This window comes from Acipenser ruthenus, chromosome 20, assembly GCF_902713425.1.
Source record: "Acipenser ruthenus chromosome 20, fAciRut3.2 maternal haplotype, whole genome shotgun sequence".
Taxonomy (NCBI): Eukaryota; Metazoa; Chordata; class Actinopteri; order Acipenseriformes; family Acipenseridae; genus Acipenser; species Acipenser ruthenus.
This window is the reverse complement of record NC_081208.1, coordinates 21,601,352-21,625,140: the sequence shown is the minus strand read 5'-3', so window position 1 is coordinate 21,625,140 and position 23,789 is coordinate 21,601,352. Positions and strand designations below refer to the sequence as shown.

General features: G+C 39.9%; 2 protein-coding genes across 7 annotated transcripts; both read left to right on the top strand.

The window, feature by feature from the left end:
* The first annotated feature begins 659 nt into the window (after positions 1-659).
* On the top strand, positions 660-6,147 carry LOC117425848 (uncharacterized). Of its 3 annotated transcripts, none has more exons than XM_058993648.1 (10): positions 660-779; positions 1,748-1,865; positions 1,963-2,166; positions 2,465-2,700; positions 3,044-3,104; positions 3,531-3,703; positions 3,956-4,057; positions 4,243-4,323; positions 4,673-4,746; positions 5,647-6,147. In XM_058993648.1, the coding sequence occupies exons 1-9, from the start codon at positions 726-728 to the stop codon at positions 4,715-4,717; spliced, it is 1,074 nt and encodes a 357-aa protein (XP_058849631.1). In that variant the 5' UTR covers positions 660-725; the 3' UTR covers positions 4,718-4,746; positions 5,647-6,147. The 3 variants fall into 3 exon arrangements, with proteins under 3 accessions (XP_058849631.1, XP_058849629.1, XP_058849630.1); XM_058993646.1 differs by having other exon boundaries at positions 4,669-4,746; XM_058993647.1 differs by having other exon boundaries at positions 4,243-4,327.
* Positions 6,148-7,467: 1,320 nt separating this feature from the next.
* LOC117425847 (anillin-like) lies at positions 7,468-23,267 on the top strand. 4 transcript variants are annotated; one of them, XM_058993643.1, is made up of 26 exons: positions 7,468-7,773; positions 8,812-8,968; positions 9,333-9,524; positions 10,093-10,340; positions 10,594-10,672; positions 10,810-10,982; positions 11,875-11,976; positions 12,410-12,493; positions 13,059-13,209; positions 13,555-13,704; positions 13,891-14,255; positions 14,678-14,778; positions 15,125-15,248; positions 15,332-15,467; positions 16,907-17,077; positions 17,524-17,650; positions 18,277-18,325; positions 18,531-18,584; positions 18,764-18,796; positions 18,895-18,916; positions 19,174-19,283; positions 20,049-20,102; positions 20,667-20,753; positions 21,058-21,165; positions 21,429-21,595; positions 21,810-23,267. In XM_058993643.1, the coding sequence occupies exons 1-26, from the start codon at positions 7,756-7,758 to the stop codon at positions 21,979-21,981; spliced, it is 3,234 nt and encodes a 1,077-aa protein (XP_058849626.1). In that variant the 5' UTR covers positions 7,468-7,755; the 3' UTR covers positions 21,982-23,267. The 4 variants fall into 4 exon arrangements, with proteins under 4 accessions (XP_058849626.1, XP_058849625.1, XP_058849628.1 ...); XM_058993642.1 differs by having other exon boundaries at positions 19,171-19,283; XM_058993645.1 differs by lacking the exon at positions 12,410-12,493 and having other exon boundaries at positions 19,171-19,283.
* Positions 23,268-23,789: the final 522 nt, after the last annotated feature.

Below are 23,789 nucleotides of genomic sequence, written 5' to 3'. Positions count from 1 at the left end.
TCAGCTGTAATCAACCATTTAAACAACTTGTAGAATGGTTGTGGCAGATGTTTCACATTGTGTGGCCATTCCTTAAAAGAGAATAACTACAGTGAATCTGCCTTACAACGATTGTTCATAATATCATCTGTATATGTAATGCATTTTTAACGTAATGAACTTATTTAATTTATATTTTGCTTCCTGATTTAGAATACATCTTGAAGGTGCCCTTATTATTCAACAACTGCTGGCAGATAGTAGCAGGAGCGTATTTTTTGGCATTACTCTGCAGTGCTAAGTAGATGAAATGTTCTTACAACTAATATGTACAAACTATGTTAAGAGATTATAAATAAACTGGACTGTGAATAAGATTGAACTATATATACATGTAGTTTGAATATGGATACACGTAGACACCAATAAATAACATTTTTGTTTAAAACCAACACTTTTATACTTTACTTTTTGGCATTGATGACAATTTAGATGAAATCCCAGCTTCCAAATGCTGAAGTGCTACAAAAACATCCTTGCGGTGCTCTTTTAGATACTTACTGGTACTTTGATGTCAAAATTGACTATTTGACAGCTTGTGATGTTAATTGGTAGGTTGCAGCTGTGTGCCTCCATCGAGTTGATTGTAAAATGATTTGCAGGTTTAAAACCAGAGTTGGAGCAATCTGCCACCGAGGTTGATTTTGTCCAGCGGTTTCTGCAGAGATGGTGCTGGTCGATAGAGTATGTCAGAGGAACACGAAACCAGCGTCTTAAATATTTCTGCAGAGCTCAGTATTGTAAGTAACATGTTTATTAACGTTTAATGGTGTTTGCACGTATTTTGTTTCGAAATAATAACGTATTCCTTTTGCATTGTATTTTAGATACCGATGTTTTAATTAATGCTTGGTTACCAGGAGACGAAAGTAAAATAAACAATTAATGAAGTCCGAATTTTGAGGCTCCATGTGAAGTTTGGGTCTAAACCTAGGATTAGGTTTAATTTGTAATGCACCTGCAGGCTTTATTTTTTAAAAACCGTGCGTTTTTTGTTTTTTTTCTTAAACAATCCATGCGTGTTATAGATTTTTTTTTTTTTTTTTTTTAAAGTTTTGGGCGAATTACCCATGTACTACATAGGCAACATTTTGTTATGACTGCAAATCATATCGGGACATGTTTTCTTATATTGAACAATCGGTTCGGAATAGAAAAAGTGCTTCACGTTATACTTGGATACAATTGCGAAGGATGTAGACAGTGTACAAACAGAATCAACTCGAAGCTCGTAGACGCATACTTCAGAAGAGTAAGCTTTTAAAAAACGTCTTGAGCGAATGCATTTCTCGGGTATACAGCGATGGACGCACCATTTTTTTTAAAAAAAAATTTAGTCGTTGCTAATTAGTTTTTATTATTTTCTCCCCAATTTGAAATGCCCAATTATTTTTAGGCTACTCTGGGCAGCTTATAGGCAAGCCCGCAGGCGCCCGGCCAGACTACAGGGGTCGCTGGTGCGCGGTGAGCCGAGGACACCCTGGCCGACCTAACCCTCCCTCCCCCCGGACGACGCTCGGCCAATTGAGCGCCGCCCCCCTGGGAGCTCCCGTCCACGGTCGGCTGTGGAATAGCCTGGACTCAAACCGACAACATCCATGCTGTAGAGCGCATCCTGCACTCTGAGTGCTTCTACTGGATGTGCCACTCGGGAGCCCCCTAGAAAAACATTTTTTAACATGTATTTATTTACTTGTGTACCTGTCAGTTGACTTTAGACAAGATGACTGAACAATGCATTGAGGAGGAAGCTCGGCACCCACGGAAGAGACCAAGAGTATCGCAGTCTGACAGTGAAGATGACATTCTGAACGAGGCACTGTCCGGTGAGTAACATACAGCACTTGCATGATTTCATCGGGCTGTATTGCTAGGCCATTTCACCTCCACTCTGCTGTTGCTTTGCCTCTTGTGTTGATGCAGAGTTGGGGGACTCTTCAAAGAGGTGTTTTGAGGTAAAGGAGGATGAGAACCAGAATTTGGAAGCCAGTGAACAGATTAAGCCTCCACCCAAACGCTGCCTTCACAAAATGAAGAGAGCGAAGCCAGACACCCCGGCTATCCCCTCTGTCATAAAGCGTGTCCTCCAGATGGTCACGCGGAGACAGAAGCAGTGCGACTTGAAAGGTACATGGGACAACCATTTACATGGTTCCCTGTAATTGAGCTAAATATGGTTAGTACAGTGAGTTCTAAGTCTAGATTGGTTCTGGATATGAAGTGTGTGTTGCTTGTAGATAAGAGGATGGGGTTAACCTAGTCAACCGGAGAAGCAGTTGCAGATTAGTGCTTGACAATATTGATTGTGTGGTGGTTTTTTGTTTCAAAGCATTCTCTCCCCTATAGGAAAATAACAATGCAAACATGTTGAATGCTTATGAGAGGTTCTTTGCTGTGGGTGTTCCATCTCTTCTCCTTTTTTCAGATGACCGTAATGATGCAGACTGCCCCCACCCTGTACAGTGCTCCACCCCTTTGGCCCAGCATGTGAATTCTGGTTCTATACCTGGTGTCTCCCAGGACTGGCAGGCTGACTTGGACTCGGCCCAAGAACTGATCTTCAGCACCCCATCAGCTGAGTGCATTGCTGGAAAGGGCCAGTTGGTGGAGAGAGTGCTGCAGCCTGGGTTGGAGATACCCTCCAAACATGAAGGGGGTGAGGTGAGGTCCTCCTGACAAATGACGTGTTGGTTTCAATCTGGCGCTCGAGCAGAATGGGTTTAGTGGTTTTTGTTCGCATCATACCGTCGCACCAATTTCCACAGGCTTGGCAGGTCAAAGTCTTAATGTCGGGGGGGGGTACGTGGGTCAGGCTTGTGGTACGCTAGCAAAAATGAGCGAACTAGGACTTGTTTCACTTTCATAAGCTCAATTCCTAATAAATTCTCTAACATTAAGTTGTATGATTTAATAACCAAGACGCATGGTACAACTAGAACTCCTTCTGGGTTGTTTCCTGCTACTTTGTGGGTTCGGGTTGCAGTGAGTTTCTCTCTGCTTGTAGGATACAGGAGAAGTTCCAGGTGCCCCTGACTCTGCAGTGGAACTCGGACCTGTAGGGACAGGTGAGAGCTGCTGTTGAATGTCTTTTCCCTGCCAGAGTGAATGTTGATCCAAGTCAGGTTTTAAATCTATTCTGTTAAGCCTCTTTGTGCAGAGGAGATGTCTGTGGTTGGAAAGATTATGACTTTATTTATTTTTTTGATCAATATAAATCCACTTCTCCATACTCAATGTCAGATGACCTAAAATTTCTTGCTCAACGTAAGCTAAAGACAAGGGCTTGGCCTTAGGACCAGTAGTGATGACTGAAGTAAAGTGGGACAAACTCTCCCCAATTAACTTTCTTCCCTAAGCTTCCAGGAGAGGAAAAACCAATACCTGTTCAGTCAATTGCAATGTATTTTCTTATAACTTGGTGCTTTGATTGCAGCATACCATCAGCTGGGACAACTGCTGCCCTAAACTGTTATTGGCATTCTGTCCCTCAGGCTGCTTTTCATTCCGCTCTGTGCTGGAGAAGTTCGAGTTCAGGTCTGAACCGGATACGCCCTCGTCTTGCTCCTTTAGACCCTGTTCCCTTTTCACCTCAACCCGGGCAATCCAGGAGAAACTGCTCAACAACACTTTCCCCAGCACGTTCAAGGAGGGCCTCCTTCGCAAGGTCAGAAACAGAAATCAATTGGGTGCTCCCTGTATTGCACTGCTCAAGCAATTACAGAGGTGGTTATGGGGCTGTTGGGTAATTAACAGTGAACTAGTCCAGAACACCTGGTGTGGAGGGTGGCTTATTTAATTAACTTTAATAGTGTGAACCCTAAAGAGAATTGCCCAGCCTTCAGTAGTGGTTGGTGAATTTGTGTTTTGATTCATGTGGAACCAAGATCCAAGTTAACTTCTGGCTGTCTCTGTCCAGGAGCGGGGGGAGGAGCTCTCTTTGCTGAGGACACAATACAAAAAGGACAATCTCTGGCTCCGAGAGAATGGGGCTGGGTCTGGCTTTTGGGAGACTTCTTGGGTAAGAGGCTGCTACTGGGTACTGACGCAGTGCAACTGATTTTTATTTTTTAGTTTGGTTTGTGAGAACTAGCTGCAGGAGTAGGGCAGGGATGTTTGGGTGGAAAAAATATTGGTACCCTGTTTTAAAATTTCACTAGCTGCCCCCAACAGGTTGTGGAAATGCTAAAAACAGCTTGTTTTCAGGTTATCCCACGGGCAAATCGGGTGACAAAACGGATCAAGAGAAACCTGTGGCCACCTAGTCCCAAAGAAGCTGTGGCAGAGGCAAGTTTATTGCCCTGAATAGGATTCTGTGTTTACGCAGAGCACATTGTTGTGCACCTTTCTCTGATTCTGTAGGTTGGTAATCAAGTGTGTGGGGAGGTTGTATTGCTTTAATTACCTTACCCTCCTGCTCCTTCAGTGGTGAGCTTTTCTCAGTAACATTTATTCAAACTAAATTGATCTCCATGATTTCTGGTAAGTGGTGATCATAAAAGCAACTATTTTGGGGGGGGGGGGGGTTGGTGTGGGGTGTGGTTTCTTTTTTTTTTTTTTTTTTTTTTTTTTTTTTTTTTTTTTAAAAAGCCTTGGTTATTCTGGCTGATATCCCAAATGTTCCTTTTGTAGTCAGATTCTGGGATTGGACAAGAGGAGCAAGAGATGCAGTCCAGCCTGACCTGAGGTGCAGCGTGATGTACCATACAGGTGAGCACATGGTTTAGGCAGTTTTACTGCAACAAGTATTGAGGCAGCACAATGATTTGATTTGGGCATTTGCCTGGTTTACCCCCTGATAACTTTTGGTATCCCTTTTTCAATAGCAAAGTGGTTGCAAAAGATTAGTGTCCCATAACTTCAGTGATGATCTAAATTATTAATTTACTGCCCCCCTCAAAAATAACTGAACAAATGTTGGTCTGCAATATGATTCTGGACCAGTTCTTCTGTAAACTGATCTTTGGAATTGTTTTATGGATTGCCACACTCTGTCTTGAAAGATGAATTTGGAATGGGTACTTGTACAGTGGCATCCTGTCCCTCAGGCTGCTTTTTCATTTCGCTCTGTGCTGGAGAAGTTCAGAGTTCAGGTCTGAACCGGATACGCCCCCATCTTGCTTAGACCCTGTTCCCTTTTCACCTCAACCCGGGCAGTCCAGGACAAACTGCTCAACACTTTCCTCCAGTACATTTCAAGGAGGGGAGGGTTAGGGAGGCAAAATCAGCAAGTATTGTTTCCCCTTATCGTACTACAGCGGGCCCTACTGACTAGGGGTCTTGTGAGCTCAAGCAGACACCTGCAGGGCTGGCCTTTGTTCTCCAGAGGCCGGTAGCAATTGGCTTGGTTGTGGGATCAGACGATGTCCACTAACCTTCAGTTCTCCTGAGCTGTGCTGAGGGGAAAGTAGTTGAATCGGTGGTAAACCATTTGGGTACTCCCTCTTTTTTAATTTTTAAATAAGCAATTGTTTAACCATAAGGGGATACTATTTGATCCTCTAATCAAATCTCTGAAATCTAAATTTCAGAATGTGGTGTTTTGGAATTTTATAATCCTAACATTAAGCCTTGTAACCCAAAGGACTGTTTTCTACTTTCTGGTTCCAGGCACACCGGAGGCAGAGGATAAAATTGGGAAGAACACCTGGCTGTCTGATTACCTCGATTTCAATATAGAGCACTTTTGATATATAGGAGTATTTGTGACTAGATATTGTTAATTTTGTGATCATATCACAATCAATTTCCTGAAATGTTTGTCTATTGGATTTGCTTACTGCGATGTAAATGAACAGTGGTGCACAGTTGTGGAAAATTGACAGAATATGAAAGATTCCCACACTTTTTTTTTTTTTTTTTTTTTTTTTTTCCCCCCCCTGAGTGCAGTGAAACAGAAACAAACAATAAACACCAATTCTAACTTCACTTGTTTTATTGAGTCCAGGTATAATTTGAATTGTCTTGGTGCACTGTGTTCTTAGATCTCTATTTACTACTCCTTGGTACACCATTGCACAAACTCATGCTGGGGGTGGGAGAGACAGATGTGGCTTACAGACAATCCTACTCCTAACACAGCAACAGGCACGTGCTGTTTGTTTCTCTGCTGGACAGTAGGAAACATCAAAGTGCTGCCTTGCATGACTTTAAACTCGGTTATGCATTCCTGGATTATGAGTAAAACTGAGACTTTAACACAGCAGTCAAAGACCTCCGAGCAGCTGCCTGAAAAAGTATTGCATGAAGTGTGTAATGGCTTTTTTTTTTTTTTTTAATTGCATTATGTTTTGGAACATATTCGATTAATTATGAATGAGAAAAGGCCCATTCCTGCCTTGACGATTATCCCTGTCTAGATGAGCAGGGGCCTCAACCCTACAGTACCCTGTTTTATATGGTGCCAATTTGAACAGGGTTAGGCTGATCCTCTTCAGGTATTAAGTGAGTAAGTGCTTTAAGACCTGTCCAGGTGTTTAGTTCATTCAATATAAGGGAACAAAGACCTTGACTGGAAGTGTTATTGCCCAGAACTAGAAGTTACTCCTCTTACAAATTATGTATCTTGGGGCATGTGATACCTTGAATTCTGATTTGTCAGTGAAGTGATCTGCAATGTTTGAGATGCACTGTAATCACAATTGTCCTTCCAAACACAAGAACTTAATTTTGTACGCATCTAACGTTATAGATCATGTCATGAGGATATTCAGACTTTACTTTTCATCCATGTTTCAGGGATAGAATCCTAGCCTTATTGACACCAATCTTGTTGGATTCAATCAACAAACATAGCACCACTTTATTTCCCAGTTCTATGCTGCATCCCAGACTCTGCTCTAACCACTAGTTCACACTGCCTCATTAGGCCACTCTGTCACCTACAGTGAGATGTTTGATTCAGGATTCAAGCTTACTCGCATATTGAATATTTGCCACTTCCCAGCTGTGAAGAAAACATATGGCAAGAATAGAGGGAGCAATCTCATTGTCTAACAAGTGTTCCAACCTGTGCAGATACATCACCACACAAGCACAGCTTGGAGCTGTTCGAACCATTCCATGATTCACTTAACCAATTAACTTTGGGTGGAAGGTGCTGTTTTAAACATGATGGTATAATCAACATAGAGTCTTGTAATAATGCTAGTTAATTTCAGATGTTTGCAGCTGCATTGCTTTGAAGTCGCCTGGATTTTTTTTATTTTTTTTAAGTGTTTTTTGAGGATTTAGTCAGGTTTATAAAAACTATTTTCAAAACCTGACAGCTAGTGTGTTGTTAATCTATTTGTTATAGTCCCTGTAAAGAACCCCCATTTTTAAAACAGAAAATGGCAATACAAACCTCCAATAATTATGAATAAATAATACAGAACGAATAGTCATTGTTTGCCGTTTTTAAAACGCTTTCTAGCCAGCAGGTTGGAGCGTGTACCGTGCGCGTAACTCTCCTGCTTAAAGTGGTGATTTGTCCGCTGCGCAGGAGTAGGTTCGCGCATGCGCGGGGAAGACGCGCAGAATTTAAAATCTCCAGAAAAGTGTTTAGTTAGAGAAGAGGGTCGCGTTGCTTGGTAGGGCGGTTTAATACCTTAAATATTGAGAGGTAAATACTGTATTTTGGTATCCTTTTTAATAAATAGACACTAAACGGAGGATTAGATCAGTGTTGGTTTATTTAGAACAAAATACAATTACGAAAGCTATTTTTTTCGCACTGCAATGGACCCCTTTGTTGAGGTAAGGAATTTTTGTTTGCTGTTTTCAAATGTTTGCGGCTTACTTGTCACCCGAATTAGTTGTAAACAATGTATTCTATGTACTTTTTTGAGGTCTAAGTGGTAAATTACTTCCTCAAAATCAATTCTTAAAAAAAAAATAGAGAGAGATTGAGAGAGTGCCTTATGAATGTTTGTTTTTTCTTTCGTGAAAGAAAAAGCCTTTTTTTATTGACAATGGTATTTTATTTTATTTTTAAATACTGGTTAATTCACTTTCTTAAAATTAAGACAGACAGTTTATTAATTACAATTTAAACTAGACAATGCTCTATAAAATGTAGTGTCATGAAGATAAAACAAACACGTTTACTGCTTGGGTAGCATACATTACGTACTGTACCGTGTATGAAGTTAAAGTTACTTTGTCTGTTGTAATTGGGGGCAAGTTGGCCACACTAACTTTTTAAAAATAAAAACATGTGATAAAAGATTTGAATTTTTGTACCGCCCCCTTTGGGATTTCGAACTGTCACGTTTTACGAGTTTCCCTGTAGCCGCTTCATATCGGCGGTTTCAACTGTTCCACATTCCACAAGAAGACTTCATATTTGAACAGGGGGAGACAATCATGCTTTGTATTGTTTACGCATATTTTGTTATTTAAAAAATACAAATAGTAGGATCCTGCTTTATTAATATGAGTATCCCAAATGCAGTATACACAAAAAAAAGTATTGCATGCCATACAATTATACATTTGTTACACTTGAAGTCATTGATGTTTGTTAGAATAATAGTGAGCCCCCAATATGTGTCAGTCTTGGGCTTTGCTACAAGACTGATGTTGGTGACTTGGCCAATGTAAGAAATATTACATTTTGACTGAATGGCCCAGTATTTAAGACCAGTAGTTTTAAGACCAATGCATATGCTTGACTGCAAGGGTTTTTCATGGAGGGTTTATAATGTGAATGCCATATACCCTATTAAATGCAAGTTCACCAATCCAGAAATGTACAAGTAACATTCATAGTAACACATGCTTCTTTTCTTCCAGAAAATTGTGGAGCGCACACATGCCAGACAGTTGGCTTTAGACAAGAAGATTGTAGAGCAAATTGGACAAGAGAAGATGGGAATGATCCGGCAGCCAATGAAGAGACTGAGAGACCCGCTGTCAGAGAGTGGGGACAGTAAAGAGGAGGTACACTCTGGTGAGTTACAGATACCGGTAGTAGTTTAGCAGTTTGTCTCTAATGACAATATCAGTATATTTGTGGTCAGCAAATGATTGTTATGACTTTAATACTAATGCAGAGTTGGGTAATGGATAATGTTTAATATTTAATATTGTTACATATAACTGGATCTCTGTTAATTTAAGCTAGGTAAGTTGTAAAATAGTCATTAATGCATTACTTATTTTTCCTGTGAGTATCTTACCAGATGTGTTTTTAAGTTCCTACTGTTATCTTTTGGGGGTCCTTCCTTCTAAATGACATACTGGAAGTACTACTACTACTGTATTTCAGACTGCTGTTCTGCATTTTCTTTGTTTTCCTGTTGTGGTATCCCAAGACTCCTCAAAGAGGTGCTGTTGTGAAGTTTTGGGAGATGAGAACCTGAGCCCCAAGGAGAAGATGCTGTCACCCTCCAAGTCCTGTCGCCGCTTTGCAGAGATGGAAGTGAAACCAGACACCCCGGCCTTAACCTCTGTTAAGACACGCATCAACAAACTGGCCACTCAGCGCAGGCAGTGGGACTCTCAAGGTAACTGACCTTTTCAGCCACTGGCTGTTTTCTAGAACAGCTTGCAAAGCCACTGCCAACAAACTGTTAACCCAGCAAGAAGGCAACAAAGGATTTCCTCAAGGAATAACTGGAAGTAAATCCGCTTATAGGGATAGGGATACATCCGTACCAACTTCAATTGTGCTCTTAACTTCTAGAAGCGAAGCTGTTTGTGCTCACATGGGTACCCTTAAAGTAATACCCGGTGGTGGTTTGCTGGGAGTATTGTGCCCTGGCAAAACTAAATGCCAGGGCACATGATGGAAACTTCCAGTACCTTACTAAGGTCAATGCAGCTACTAAGTAATACAATAATTGGAAATTGTCATTTATAACAAAGGTAACCAGACTCTCTAATTCAGATTTAGTGCTTTAATTTAGAATCTCGGTTGACTTAGAATTCAATAATATAAATAAGTAGCCAATCTGAAAAAAGCACAACCCTAATAATGGCATGCAGTAACTTCCTACGTTTTCCAAAACTTCTCAATCACAGATGACTGTCTGGATTTTTCCATTCATAGCTCAATTGTTCTGTTTGTTTCAGATGATGATGATTATGCAGATTACCCCTCCCCTGTATACTCCTCGAGTCACACCCCTGTGGCACTGGAGGTGAAGTTGGTTTCTAAGCCTGGAGTCTCCAAGGGACGAACGGGCCGGCTGGCTGACCTGGCCTCTGCTATTAGCTCATGGGAGGATGACTTTAGCATCCCATCAAAGTGCAGCACTGAAAAGGAACTCCTGGTGGAAAGTGTGGTGCAACCAGTGCTGGAGACTCCCTCCAAACATGAAGTTAGTGACATCTTCACACTAGGAACATTTGTTGTGAGAATCTGGTACTAAGACCTGGAATAAACTAGTCTGAAACATTTTTTTTAAACACCTGGGTTGCTATGGATTTTTAACTAGAACTAGTGTTTTTTTTTTTTTTTTTTTTTCTCTCTCTTAAACGGTACTACCCTTAACCAATGTTTTCTCACGTCTATTATGCGATGTGGTGTCTACTTTTTGGTCATTCAGTGTTTGTTTCTCTTTTGAATGTAAGGATTGTGAGGATATTCAAAGCCTCCCTGATGAGGAGGGAAATGAGGATTCTGAACTCCAACTCGGACATAGTGTGACAGGTGGGCTCTACTATTGGGTTGGACCAGTGTGTCATCTTGCATGTCTTATCAGAGTACATATGTGAATAAGTCTTTGAATGATTTGAGAACGTTTCAATGTAGACCTAAGTGTTGCTATTTGTCTTTTGTTCTTTTAGATAGCAATGCATTTAGTACGGTGCTTGAAAAGTTTGAGTCGTATCCGAGGCAGGGGGAGCCTTCGCCTGCGTTCCACAGACGTCGTTCGCTCTCCTCCTCGACCCGTGCAATCCAAGAGAGACTGCTCAATGACACTACTCCCAGCCTATTCATGGCAAGCCTCCTCCGCAAGGTCAGATGCAGAAATCATGTCTCTGTATAAATATTTTAAGTGTTTCCCGATTGCAGCCTGTGCATTCTGTGTTGTATTAATTGCTTTTTTTTTTTTTTTAATCAAAGTATGTATTTTCTTTAATCCTAACCAATTTGAAATTTCAAACTCCAACCTAAGTTGCTGAAAGTTTCTGGCTTCCCTATTCCGGCAAGCGGCGTATAAGACTTTCTCCAGAGCCACTGTACTGTATAATTGCACAAATAGCTGCATATGCGCTTATATAGTGGGCTTTAATACAGTCTTTTGTCAATGTTACTATTACAATGCACATTTAAACATATGCTGACACAAGCGCTTGAGCTACTATACTGAATGAAACCAAGCTATTTTTATAACCTGAAAACTGCATATACCCAAGTGCACCTGTTAATGTCACTATAAAGCAGGGGTCTCCAACCCTATCCAGCAGGTTTTATCGGTGTCTTTACATCATCAGTGGCTGAAGATCTGGAACACCTGTTAGTCTTGACTAATTAAGCCAATAATTGGTTCAATTAAGTAACAGATTGGTTGAAATGAAAACCAGTAGCCACAGTAGCTCTCCAGGACCAGGGTTGGAGACCACTGCTATAAAGCAGTACTTTAGACTTTGTTTTTCTGGTAGCCATGGTCTTGTGCCATTAACCACAAAGAAATGACAACTCCAAGCTGGAAATTTCAAAACAACCTGTCACAAACAAAACATCAATAAAGACAATAGTGCCAAAATGTAATGTTTATTTTTTGCAAACTGATCTGTAGGGTACTATGAGACTTCACTGAATGTTTTTTTTTTTTTTTTTTTAAGAAAGAATATTCCTTTGAAAAATTAGTTACAAAACATTCACACCATTTGCCTGTCTATGTCCAGGAGCGGGAAGAGGAGCTCTCTTTGGTGAGGATGCAGCCTAACAATGAAAATCTCTGGCTCAGAAAGAATGGTGCTGGGTCTGGCTTCAGGGAGACTATTGGGGTAAGCTTTGAGAGTATGGGCAAAATAATTGACGTCACGATTTAATTGGCAAAAGGAAATAACAGTGGGTGATATGGTACAGTAGTCTCTGGCTAAGAGAGCACCCCTCGGGGAAACAAGCGATAAATAAATATGTGTTTACTTTCATGACACATGCATCAACATATAAAATGAACTGAAGTAAAAGAAAAGCAATAGGCAAGTGTGTGTTAATAAAGTAACAGCCCAACTAACTTTAATAAACTGTCAAACTAAATTAACACTGCACCCCTACACATGTTAAAATGCAGCAGCTCTAGATTAATTATGAATACATGTACAGGAGCAATATTCACTTTATTTAACCGAATGCCGAAGCAACTCTCCAGAATTGAAGATGGGCACAATGTTGTCCCCATAAGATTTGGGGATTGCTAAGAAGAGCTTGTTTCAGGTTGTCTCTGGTGTAACTCGGCTGATAAAACGGATCAAGAGAAACCAATGGCCACCTAATATTCCCTTATATCCAGTCACTGAAGTAAGTTTCACACTGAATGGGAGTCTGTTTAATTAGGAAGGGCAGGTTTAGTGGTTTCCATTCCTTGCCTGTAAGCTAATTGTCCCCAAAATACCAGTTTCACCTTTTCCTCTCTAGACCTTTCCATTCTTTTCTTTCATATTTCACAGGGGGGCACAATTTCACACGCTCCTCTGCTCAGGGAGAATGCTTTCTTCACTTTAACTTGTTGTACTGTACACAGTTATGTTTGACCCAAAAATGAGCTTTTGGTTGCATTTTTGCAATACACATCAATATTGTACAATGGGGGGGGGAGCATCTCTGGAATAAAATTACTAAAGATGGAAAACCTCCTGACAGTGTATTTAAAAAAGCAACAGCTGGAATGTTAAGGGTTGCAAGAATGAAGCATTACAAAGCATTGTACAGATGATTTATGGCACCAAGATTTGCATGGTTTAAGCTAATATAAACCTTAAATGCATGCATACATACTTGCTGAATTAAGGATATTAAATTAATGCTTTCCATGTAACATTGTGGAAAGGTGGTTCTGTGGCATTTTAACATCAACTTTTTGCAGACTGAAGAATCTGAGGTTGGAAAAATGGAAACTCTGGATAGCAGCAGCAAGTACCACTTGAACCAGTCTGTGGACAAGGTGGAGGTGTCCTCCATCGAGGTGAAACTCCGCTCGTTTTCCAGTGAAAGTCTCCTAATTTCAGAAGATGGAGGTAAAATAACTGAGATGGAAAGCAGCTTACATGGAGTTGAAATTAAATGATGCAGACTAGGAAATGTAGTTTCAGCAAGATGCAACTGACACAGCTGGTCATTTGCTTTAGATGTGGCCTTTTAAGCAGTCCATTTTTTATGCTTTCTCATAAATTGCTTGGTTGAAATGGAACAACATTCAATCTGGTGTTCTTTTTAATTCAAAGTATTGGATAATTGCATATGATTAGTCGATGTGGTTTGTATAATAAAGCCATTGACTTTTATTGAAGATTGACATGCTGTTGGTGTTTTTAAATGTTCTGTTTCCGCCCCCTTTATTAAATGTATACCTGTTGTACAAGTTGACTCTGCAGGCGAGGCAGAAAAAGAGGAACTGACTGAAAATGGATCTCGGTCACTCAAGAAAGTGACCTTCGCCCCGGAAACGGTTATACACTTGCCATGTGTTGAGTTGGATTCTCGGGAGAGCGAGATGGAAGAAGTTGACAGAGGTAGGACTTTGCAGGATACAGCAAGAAACATTTTAAGAGCAGCCACCTTTTGCTGTGGATTGTAGCCATCTCTGAGGAGTACAGACCTTGATGAGGGTGAGGAGATTGTGGCATGTCAGATTTGTGGGAAGGATTGTACTGTAGAAAACAAGAGCAAAAAAGACTAAAATAACTTTGTCTGCTTAGTTTCAGGAGCAGAATTATCTTCCCAGGAGGAGGAGATGAACAGTTCTGAGGTGATCGATCAGATTTTTGAGGGACTGTTGGATGACAGCGAGGAAGTGGAGGAAACGGATAAGGATGTTGAGGTGAAGATGAACGAAGTCCCGGAGATTGAGAGTAAAGAGGGCAGCATGGAAACTCCTCCAGAAAGTAAGAAGGAAAGTCTGGAAACAGAGAAGATTGTGATATCCGAGCAAGACGGGAGCATGGTAACAGCAATGAAGGACAGTGAAGAATGGAATAATGTGGATGAGAAAGATGAGCTAACTATTCCTACCTCCATTCTTTCTCCTCTTGCTAAATCTGTGGCGGCTGTAGTCACACCAATGGTAATATTTCAAGTGGCACCACCCACACACCTCCAAATAACTGCACATTATATTCTTTTAGATTATATTAACAATTTGTGTGAAACACTAAGATTTTACTAGATGTAAATGCCGTTTTCTAATGTGGTTCAAGTTTTCATGTATTAGTCCTGTGTTGATCAACAGAAATGTGAAGGGCATGAATTTTCAGTATCAATCCTAAATTCGAAAGCAACTAAGGTTCGTGGGGGTGTAAAGTAATTCCAGGTTTACTTGATCACATTGCACTCAACACCCACATTGTTGGACAGAAATTGAGACAAACTTGTTGTGGTTGACTCAAATGATCAATTCCAGATTTCAGTCCGTGGAAAATCAGAGCCAAGATAAAAAATGCTGCTCCTCCTCCTCCTAAGCTGTTGGTTTGTCTCCCTACCCATCAGAGGCTGGTGCTGCATGACCTGGCTGAACCCATACCATTCTTCCAGGACCTTGGCCAAGAAAGTGATGCCCAGCCAGCAGAGGAGACTGCACCCCTGTACAGGTAAGATCCATCCAGAATGGAAACTGGTACATAGAATATGTGGGCTGGTTCTGAATGAACACTTTAGATACCGTGAAGGTACTTGCATGTAAGTTGCATGCCTGTGCTTGAGTTTGGCCAGTGAAAGTTACATCTCCATCCAGAAATGCTTGCTTGAATTGGATGCAAATGTTCTTGTAGGATCATTTTGTATACAATAAAGCTTGCATGTGTTATGTATACAAATGCATGCCTCCAAGTTGTTTAAATACCTGTGTTTTGAGAGCAACATGGCTTGGTGTCACTATGCTGTTTGAATGTCTAAAACCACAGCTGAAAATGAGATTATACTATTTTTACATGAAAGTATTGATGCCTACCGAACCTTGCGGCGCAGTGCTGCGTACCAGAGCGTGACCCCTGTGAACCGGAGGAAGGCCGCCGAACGGGCCTTGGGCAGTCGGTCTTTGAATGTGAAGGAGAAGATTAAGGTAATGGAATAATCTAATCCAAACTATTCTACTTTCATTGACATGTTGTATGTCAATGACTCTGAATGATCTTCTCCTTGTAGATGCTGAATGGAGAGATTGGCACCCTCCAGACCATCATCCAGCAGGCAAGCCAGGCCCTGAACTGCTGCACTGATGAGGAGCATGGGAAGGGCTCTCTGGAGGAGGCTGAAGCTGAGAAACTGCTGCTGGTGTCCTGTGAGTTGCTGTTCATGTATTTTATATTTAATTGCAAAATATGCTAATTGTAAAAGTTTGATGGCTGGGACATTTTTGGTAATTGGTGCTAAACTGTTTTGAAAGTTTAGCACCAGAGAGCCTACTGGTGCTAAATTATCAACCCCCAGTCTTCAATTATTTGTTCATGTTTTGTGTTGCAGTATATATTTAACAATGTACCCCATCTCTAATCACACCCGTATTTGTAAACATGTTTACCTGTTTTATATTTTAAGGAAATTCTGCCACATCTCTCTCATCCCACAGCAAGACTCATAGCAGCCTGTAATATTTTAATTTAGAAGTAAAATAATTTGTAAACAAACACCCTTAAAAAGAGGGTATTGTAGTTTTAATTGTCATTATTAGTCTATTCAGAATATATATGTTTTGTTAATATGTCGAACGTTTGGGCTACTCGGGTGTGCCGTCTTGGGTTTCTTAACATAGCAATTTTGGTGTAAAATGAATTGTATATAAAATTCACTTTACACCAAAATTGCTATGTTAAGAAACCTAAGACGGCACACCTGAGTAGCCCAAACGTTCGACATATTAGCGAAATAGCTCATGAATTCAGCTAGAAAGAATTATTAATGGATTAGATTTACATTTGCTGCAACATCTGATCTGGGTTTAACATAGATCTGTGATTTATATGCATCTAACCAAAGCATGAGGGTGTGGTGTTTTGTGTGTGGGTTTTTTTTTTTAAATCGACAATGTGTTTTAAACCTAGGTAAGCTTAACTTTCGTGGTAAAGTGAAGAGGCTTGCAAACACTAAACATTCTTTTACAATCTTATCTAAGTCTACTATTGCCCACATACATTTTACTTGCTGAACAAATATTTAATTGATAACTGTAAAAGTGTGATGCAACCATGTTTGCTACCACTTTCCCACACGACACAAACCTTCTCTTCTGTGGATGTGTGGGTGGGTCATGCAAGTAGTCAAGACCCAATGAGAAACTATCATCATCTATGGTTGCTAAGGAATTAAAAAAATCAACTTGTCTACTGGTGCCAGAATTTAATGTTGCTGGCTCTATGAGGTACCCTGGTGCTAGAATATAGTGCCAAAATTGCACCTCCTGAGTTATTTCTACCAACTCTGCTCCAAAGAGCATTCATGATGGGGTTCTTATCAGATTTCAGCACCTATAATTTTACACCAAATATATATATTTGTACTAAACAAAACTTTGAGAAGTCCTTCATCTTCAGTAGATATATAGAAATGCATTTCTTTAGTATGCATGTTGGCCGAGTGTGGAGAGGTCTCAAAACTCAGGAATGTACAGTAACATTCTACGTAGAACATCGAATCGTTTTCTCTTGGAAACTGATGACACACCATTGTATATGTCAGGTGTTTCATGAATTGGCCCTCACTCTCTCTCCTCTCTTTCCACAGCGGAGAAGCGCCTGTCCCTTCTGTCTGAGCTGAGCCGTCTGAAGGGCATGGGCTCGCAGCAGCAAGGGACAGAGCCCAGCACCAAGATGCCCTGCAGAGGAACCCTCTCCATCTCTAACCTGCGTCTGCCCCTGAAGGTGGAGTTTGTCTGCTCTGCACTCGCCAAGACAGGTGCGCTTATTTATAGATTTCCATTTTATCTGACTGGCTACAGTTCAGATGCTACAGGTTGACAACTTATTCCGAACTTCACGTTGAAAAAATGTGATGGTCCAAATTACTTTCTGAACTACAGAACTCATCTGACTAATACTGCATGTAGAAATCAGATAGTACAACCTAAATACTATGGCTTGTAGTCGCTTGATTAATGGGCAATGTGTTGGGTGGCTTTTTTCATTTTTTTTTTTTTTTTGTGTGTGTGTGAACCATGTAAGTGGTTTTCATCTGATATTTTTGTGTATACACAATTGTTTCCTTGCATGCGGCTTTTAATGAAAGAGGAAGTGATGAGCCATTTTAAGCTTTTGTTGCTTGTGACACCTGTTTTAATCCCCATAGACCACTAGCAGATTTATCTATAATGACCCTCACTCTTAACCTGTTTGTTTGCACAGGAAAGCCAAGCCACTATTTCTTTGTTCTGATCCGTTATGGGTCCAGTAACATAGTCTCCACCCCTCTGGCCACAGCTGTTGATGCACAGAAGGGCGACACCATTGCCTTTCCCACTTCCATCACTTTGTGAGTAGAAATGTATCCCTTTCACCAGTTTATTGCCTTTTTTTGCAAGCATATTATCTGTCTGGTATAGTCAGTGTGCCCCCTGCTTCTGATACTATTTGGTATTTAACTTTATCACAAAGGCCATATACAAGTAAACTATAGATCCCAGTTCATGGTCACACAATATCAAGTAGTGATGAACTTGGTACAACATATCTGAGACCACAACTCCTCTGCATGTATATATGCATTTTTAGGTTCAGTAAACATGTTGACATGCCATTTGATTTACCAGTGTTATGCTAAATTCACATCAATACATTGCCTATGAAAATGCATACAGTAAGTAAAATGTGTTGGTTAAAACTGCAAATGCACGTACATTTTAAATTTGAACAGTTTGCATAAAAGATTATTAAAATAAGGGAAATTGCTGAATTGTATCAAGCATGATTTGATAGTGCACGCTATGATGTACAACATCTCTGCATCCCTTTTGAAAACAGGCTTATGGTGCATGAGCTTCCCATCCCGTTTTCAACCATTCTATTTCCAACCTGTTGGATGCAATTACAATTGATATTGGGTTGAAATTTTGTAGTCACATCAACCTTGTTTCTTATTCCTTCCCCCTCCCCATCCAGACAAGACATTCGCTCCAACTTTGAAATTGATGTAGAGGTCTACAGCCTGGTGAGTAAAAAGGTGTTACTTTTTTTTGCATTGCATTCTTGGTATTTTGATCTCTACAGATTGCTTTGCTACTTCAGTTCTGCATGTTTATTGGCATCATACTTGCGTGAACAGACCACTGGTCACATAGTAGGATTGATTTGGGGAATTGGATCTTGCACAAGACCCATTTCATATTGTTTTTCATTTTCTTTTGGGCTTTCAGGCCAAGATGGGCCATTCCCTTACAATTGAAAAAAGACGACCTTCAAGATCCAAGGTGGGCTTCATATTGGTCATCTTGCTGCCAAGCTTCACTCGTTTTGTGAACTTTGATAGGTGGAATTCTACTGTGGCCCCCATAAGGGAGTTGTGGAAGATCCGTTGCGAGTTTACAAATCTGACTTTATAACATCCCTCCTACCTATAAAGAGAAATACATGTCTTTCCCACCCCCAGGTTACCCCCAAGAAGCTGCTCACATCTATGACTGTAAGTTAATTAATTGGTTTTGTTCATCTTTGATTTGTCATTTTGTGTGTGTTTTTTTTTTTAAATGAGATTAACTTTCTTCACCATTTCTTTTACAGAAATCCAGTAATAACTCACCAGGTAAATTGACATTGTTTTTGCAACTTGGAGGGGTGGAAAAGATGACAAAACAGAAGCAGGTTTATTTTTACACATTTTATATAATTTTATAAATGAATGCAGCCTAGTTTGAAGTGTGAGTGATGGGTAAATGTGTCATAGGATTTGTAAACGGGTTGACTTTTGCTGGTTTAAACAGTTTTTTTATTTTATTTATCTGAATCCTGTCAACAAAAGATTATCCTTGATTCTCACCGCTCTCTTTTAATCTCTAGCAGTCAACATCCCTGTGATGACAAACACTGTTCGGACCAGTACCTTCTCATTAGTGGGATCGCACAAAATCACACTGGCCTCCCTGGGCAGGAACAAGTTTCCCCTGGATAAGGTAGGGCTACTCCAGTTTTGTTTTGGGTTGTGTGATCAAAAGGTTGCTTTTGAAGTGGTTTTGTTGGTAATAAAAAAAAAAAAAAAAAGATCCCTGTAAATAAGTGACATTTCTAGCATAGGTAGAGCCCCGTGATTTTATAATTTTTCGTGTTCACAAATTGTTTTTAGACACACATTGGTAAAACAATTCAAACAGATGTATATCAATAATAGTATAGTATACATGTTTTAACTATACATATTAAACTTTTTTTTTTTTTTTTGCCAAACAGACCTCACACAGTTACCACCATAATTTTTCATTAGCAGCAGTAACAGTAACGTACATTCCCCCACTCTTTTCAATGAACTGCCTATTTACAGTAAATACTGCCCATGCCCTCTATAAAAATACAATAAGATAAAATATATATTTACACTGCCCTACTATTGTGAGGCTGTTGTAATACTTGCACATACAATATACCCATTAAAGAATTACAACAAGCTTGCGGTTTCATTGGCAATGGGGTATAGATAAAAGTCAGATAAAGGGAAGGCATACATTTCGACCTGTTGATTGTACAAGCAGATATCTTGCCACATATTGGCATACGAGTGGTTATATCATTAAGATTTAAAGAATAGATTTAAATTTTCTGGAACCCTGCCCTGTGGCTGGGAATGGGTCATACTTGTGAGGGTCTAAATGTTTCTGGTGGTCTAACCTCTATGCGCTCTCTCTCTCTCTCACTCTCTCTCTCTCTCTCTGTCCTTGATGAAGATAAAGTTTGATGGAAAAGTCAGGCAGTTGCTGGGAGATGAGTTTCAAGAAAAGGTTACTAGAGTTTCCAGACATTGCATACTAACCTCTTGTAGAGGATAACCCACACAGCTTTTGTGTTGAAATAGTTACAGGAATAACAGCTGGCTTCCATATTCCTGGCAGGATATTTTTGTAGAAATCAACAAGCCTGTGGATTATTCTTTTTATACCACATGTTTTGTAAATGCATCATTTTACCAGTTCCCATATCGGAACTGGTAAAATGATGCATTTAAGTTAAGAATCGACTCCCATCAATTTGATCCAGCTAAAGCTCAATTGGTTCTCCACATGTGGCATAAAATGGTTAGTTCTTTTAAGCTTGGGACTATGGACTGAGACTAAACTGAAAATTGAATGGGAAATCTCTCAATACTGAATTAGTCAACAGTCTTTAGTCTCATTTCTGCTCTTGTAGTGTAGTCGCTTAAGAATTAGTTCTGTCTGCCCCTTTATGAGCATGGCAATTGGTCTCTTAGAAATCCCTTTGCTTCTTGCTTATTTGTCTGTGTGGGTGCGTGTCCTTTTAGTTAATCTGTCATACTTCTCCAGTGAGCTGTAACTTTGTCTTCTCAGGTTCCATTTCTGTCACCACTCGAAGGAAACATCCACCTGCGTCTGGAATGCCGAATCCACTCAACCAATGAGCACAAGGGCTTCCTGGTGAGAATAGGGACTTGGGAAGGGTGGTTAGTGTTTTACTGGAGAGAGGAGTTAGAGCTGAACTGTACAAAGTAATCCGCTTACCAGAAGCTATGGAATGTATCTGTTTCAGGCAAAGGTTCACAAAAAAAACAGGAGAGCAATAGTTTGTTCCCCTGTAAGGAATCAATCTGTGTTTCTTGGTGATTTCAGAATCCTTTTAGAATGCAGCAACTTGTTTCCTGGGGTTGTAAGTCAGTGAACAAACTGCTGTTCATTTTTTGAATGAAAGGATGCTACTGTGACTCTGCCATCTCTCTCCTAGACCATGTTCGAAGATGTCCATGGATTTGGAGCATGGCACCGCCGCTGGTTCTCTTTCAATGGGAAATGCATTTCCTACTGGAATTACCCTGACGATGAAGGTAGCAAGGTAATGTTGCTGTATACTTCATATTCATTCCTATTTCACACTAAATGCTCTGTGGACAGTAACATTGCATTTTATCTGCTATATTTCACTTTTATTTGTGTCTTAACTCTCACTGGAGAATTAAGCCATGAGTTCCACCCCTTCAAAGATACTACCAAATGTCAAATATGAATGATGGCTATAAATTAATGTCTGTTTTTTCCATTATCGGTTGCAATAATGTCTTTAATAGGAACACCTTTTTCTGTCTCTCTTGAATCTAGGAGGCAAAAGGGTGTATTAACCTGACCAACTGCACCAGCAAGGAGGTGGTGTCTGTGAAAAGAGATTCTTGTGCCAGACCAAATACTTTTGAGCTGATCACAGCAAGACCGCAGCAGAAGGACAACCAAAAGATGGTCAGCCAAGTTCACAACACGGTTTTCTTCAAGTAAGGACTAAGTTGCTTTTTTGATTTTTCGGGAATAATCTTACACACTGGATTGTACTTATTGAGTTTCTATCTATTTATTTATTTATTTATTTACTTATATGTGTAAAGGATTATTCTGAATGTGTTTCATTTTTATCTGGTTAAGTTTTTCATATGATGGTCAAAAATTGCTGTTAAACATATGTTTGTCCTTTTTTGGCTTATGTTTCAGGAGCTGGTTTTCTGCTGACACCAAGGAAGAGCGTGCAGAGTGGATGGAGAAGCTAAACCAAGCCCTGTTGGACCTGAGGACATGGCAACCTATTCTATCAGATCAATGCCCCCAACAACAGGGAGGACAAGACAGCTCCTCCTTAAGCAGCAGCCGGGAGAGTGTTTTATAGGACTAAGGAGGGGCATTATGACATTTGTAAAGATTTATATTCCCCCTTTACTTCAGTGAAGGAGAAAGTTGGTAAAATCCTTGCTTCTATTAAATCTCTTCCCTGCTGTTGCAACAAACCATTTTTTCCCCAACCTATAGACAGGTTTTTATAACTGCAAAGCTGTTTGTTTTAGTGCTCAGGTTTTAATTGCACATTGAGTTTTAAAAGTTGTTCCTGTGGTGGTGTCAAACACTGAAGTATGGAGATGGCTTTCATTCCAAAGCACACTCAGTAGACTTGGGGAAGTAAGTAGTACAATACTAGGAAGTAATAGTGTTAACTAATTGTTTTAATCAAAATTCTCCAAGTAGTTTTAGGTGCTGATTTAAATATAAAATGTACTGTGTGTTTGAAAGAATGTAAACACAAATTTTGGTATTCCACTATTCATAGTTATGTTTAAAATAGCTGTTTGCAGTATATAGCTAATAACTAGTGAGTTAATATTTATATGTTCACACGATTTGTTTACTGGTTTTAAAACTATGCATAAGGAGTCTGGTATAGAAAGACACTGAAATTGATCAGTGTTCCTGTATCATGAGATTATATTGATGCAGCAATTTGTACAAAAAACAGCTTGTTCACTTAGATTCCTAGACCCTAAGGCACTTTAGCATGCTACAACAGTGCTACCTGGGATGTGTCTAATGTCGTAGATACTGAAGATTTGGGTGCAATATAGGCAGGTCTTTTTGGGGCGGGTGGTGGGGCACATCTGCCTGTAATGTGTATTAACATGGACAAGGGGGTATAATAAATGCACTTTCTTGGAGATGAGGGATGATCAGATCTCTCGCAAGATCTATCTCAATTTTCTGTATTTTGGTTGGAAGGTCATTTTATTGGCTATTGTACCTTCCTGTCTTTTAAGGAACACTGAACAGCAGCTGGCATGACTGGCACACAAACAATTAGTGTTTTTATTGTGATAACACTACATTCAAGACAAGGTGAAACAGTTCAGAAATTGGACAACCAAGTGCTCCACAACATCAAATTATAGGATGTAGTGTCGTTTTTGCACAGTCTAGCTGCTTCTAAAGTATACCATCTCGGTGGTCTTGGAGTTGACTGGTTCTAGATCGGTACAGAACACTATGATATTGCTGCACATCTTAACTGTTTGTATATATATTAATGTGTCTTTCTGTTGTATGTCTTGCTCTATAATGATATATGTTCTATATAAAGGTGATATGAACTATTTTTAAAAAAAAATAAATTCACTGTATTTGACAGCATGCTTGCTTCCTTGTGTTGCTTCCCATTTTCCTTCACCTTGGAATGTTTTGCAATAAATCGCATATTATTATTATTATTATTATTTGTGTGTGTGTTCATGGAAAGTAAAGAGGAACGAGGACATGGGTTGAACAGATTGTTGTGTGATAATTCTAAAACATTTATATTAGACATGGTTTTATGAGTTAGTTACCACATTGTAATGATGTTAAATCAATCGGTATTTACGGTCTTTTAAACTATTTTTCACGTCCTAAACAGTTACACTGCTCTCCACGTGTGTTCCATATGAAAGTTTAGCATTTTATTTGTTTTAATCTGGGATCTGGATCCAACTATTAAGCGTTGCACCTACACCCCTCATCCATTTGCACTGCAAATCACTGATGGCTATTAAATTGATATACATAAGACAGCAATCGAGCATTGCAAACACCGAGCCAAACAAACAAAAACACAATCGAAGGACTCGCATGCACTGTTCAGTTGGATTCCAGAGTGGTCTCACTAGCTGTATGGTT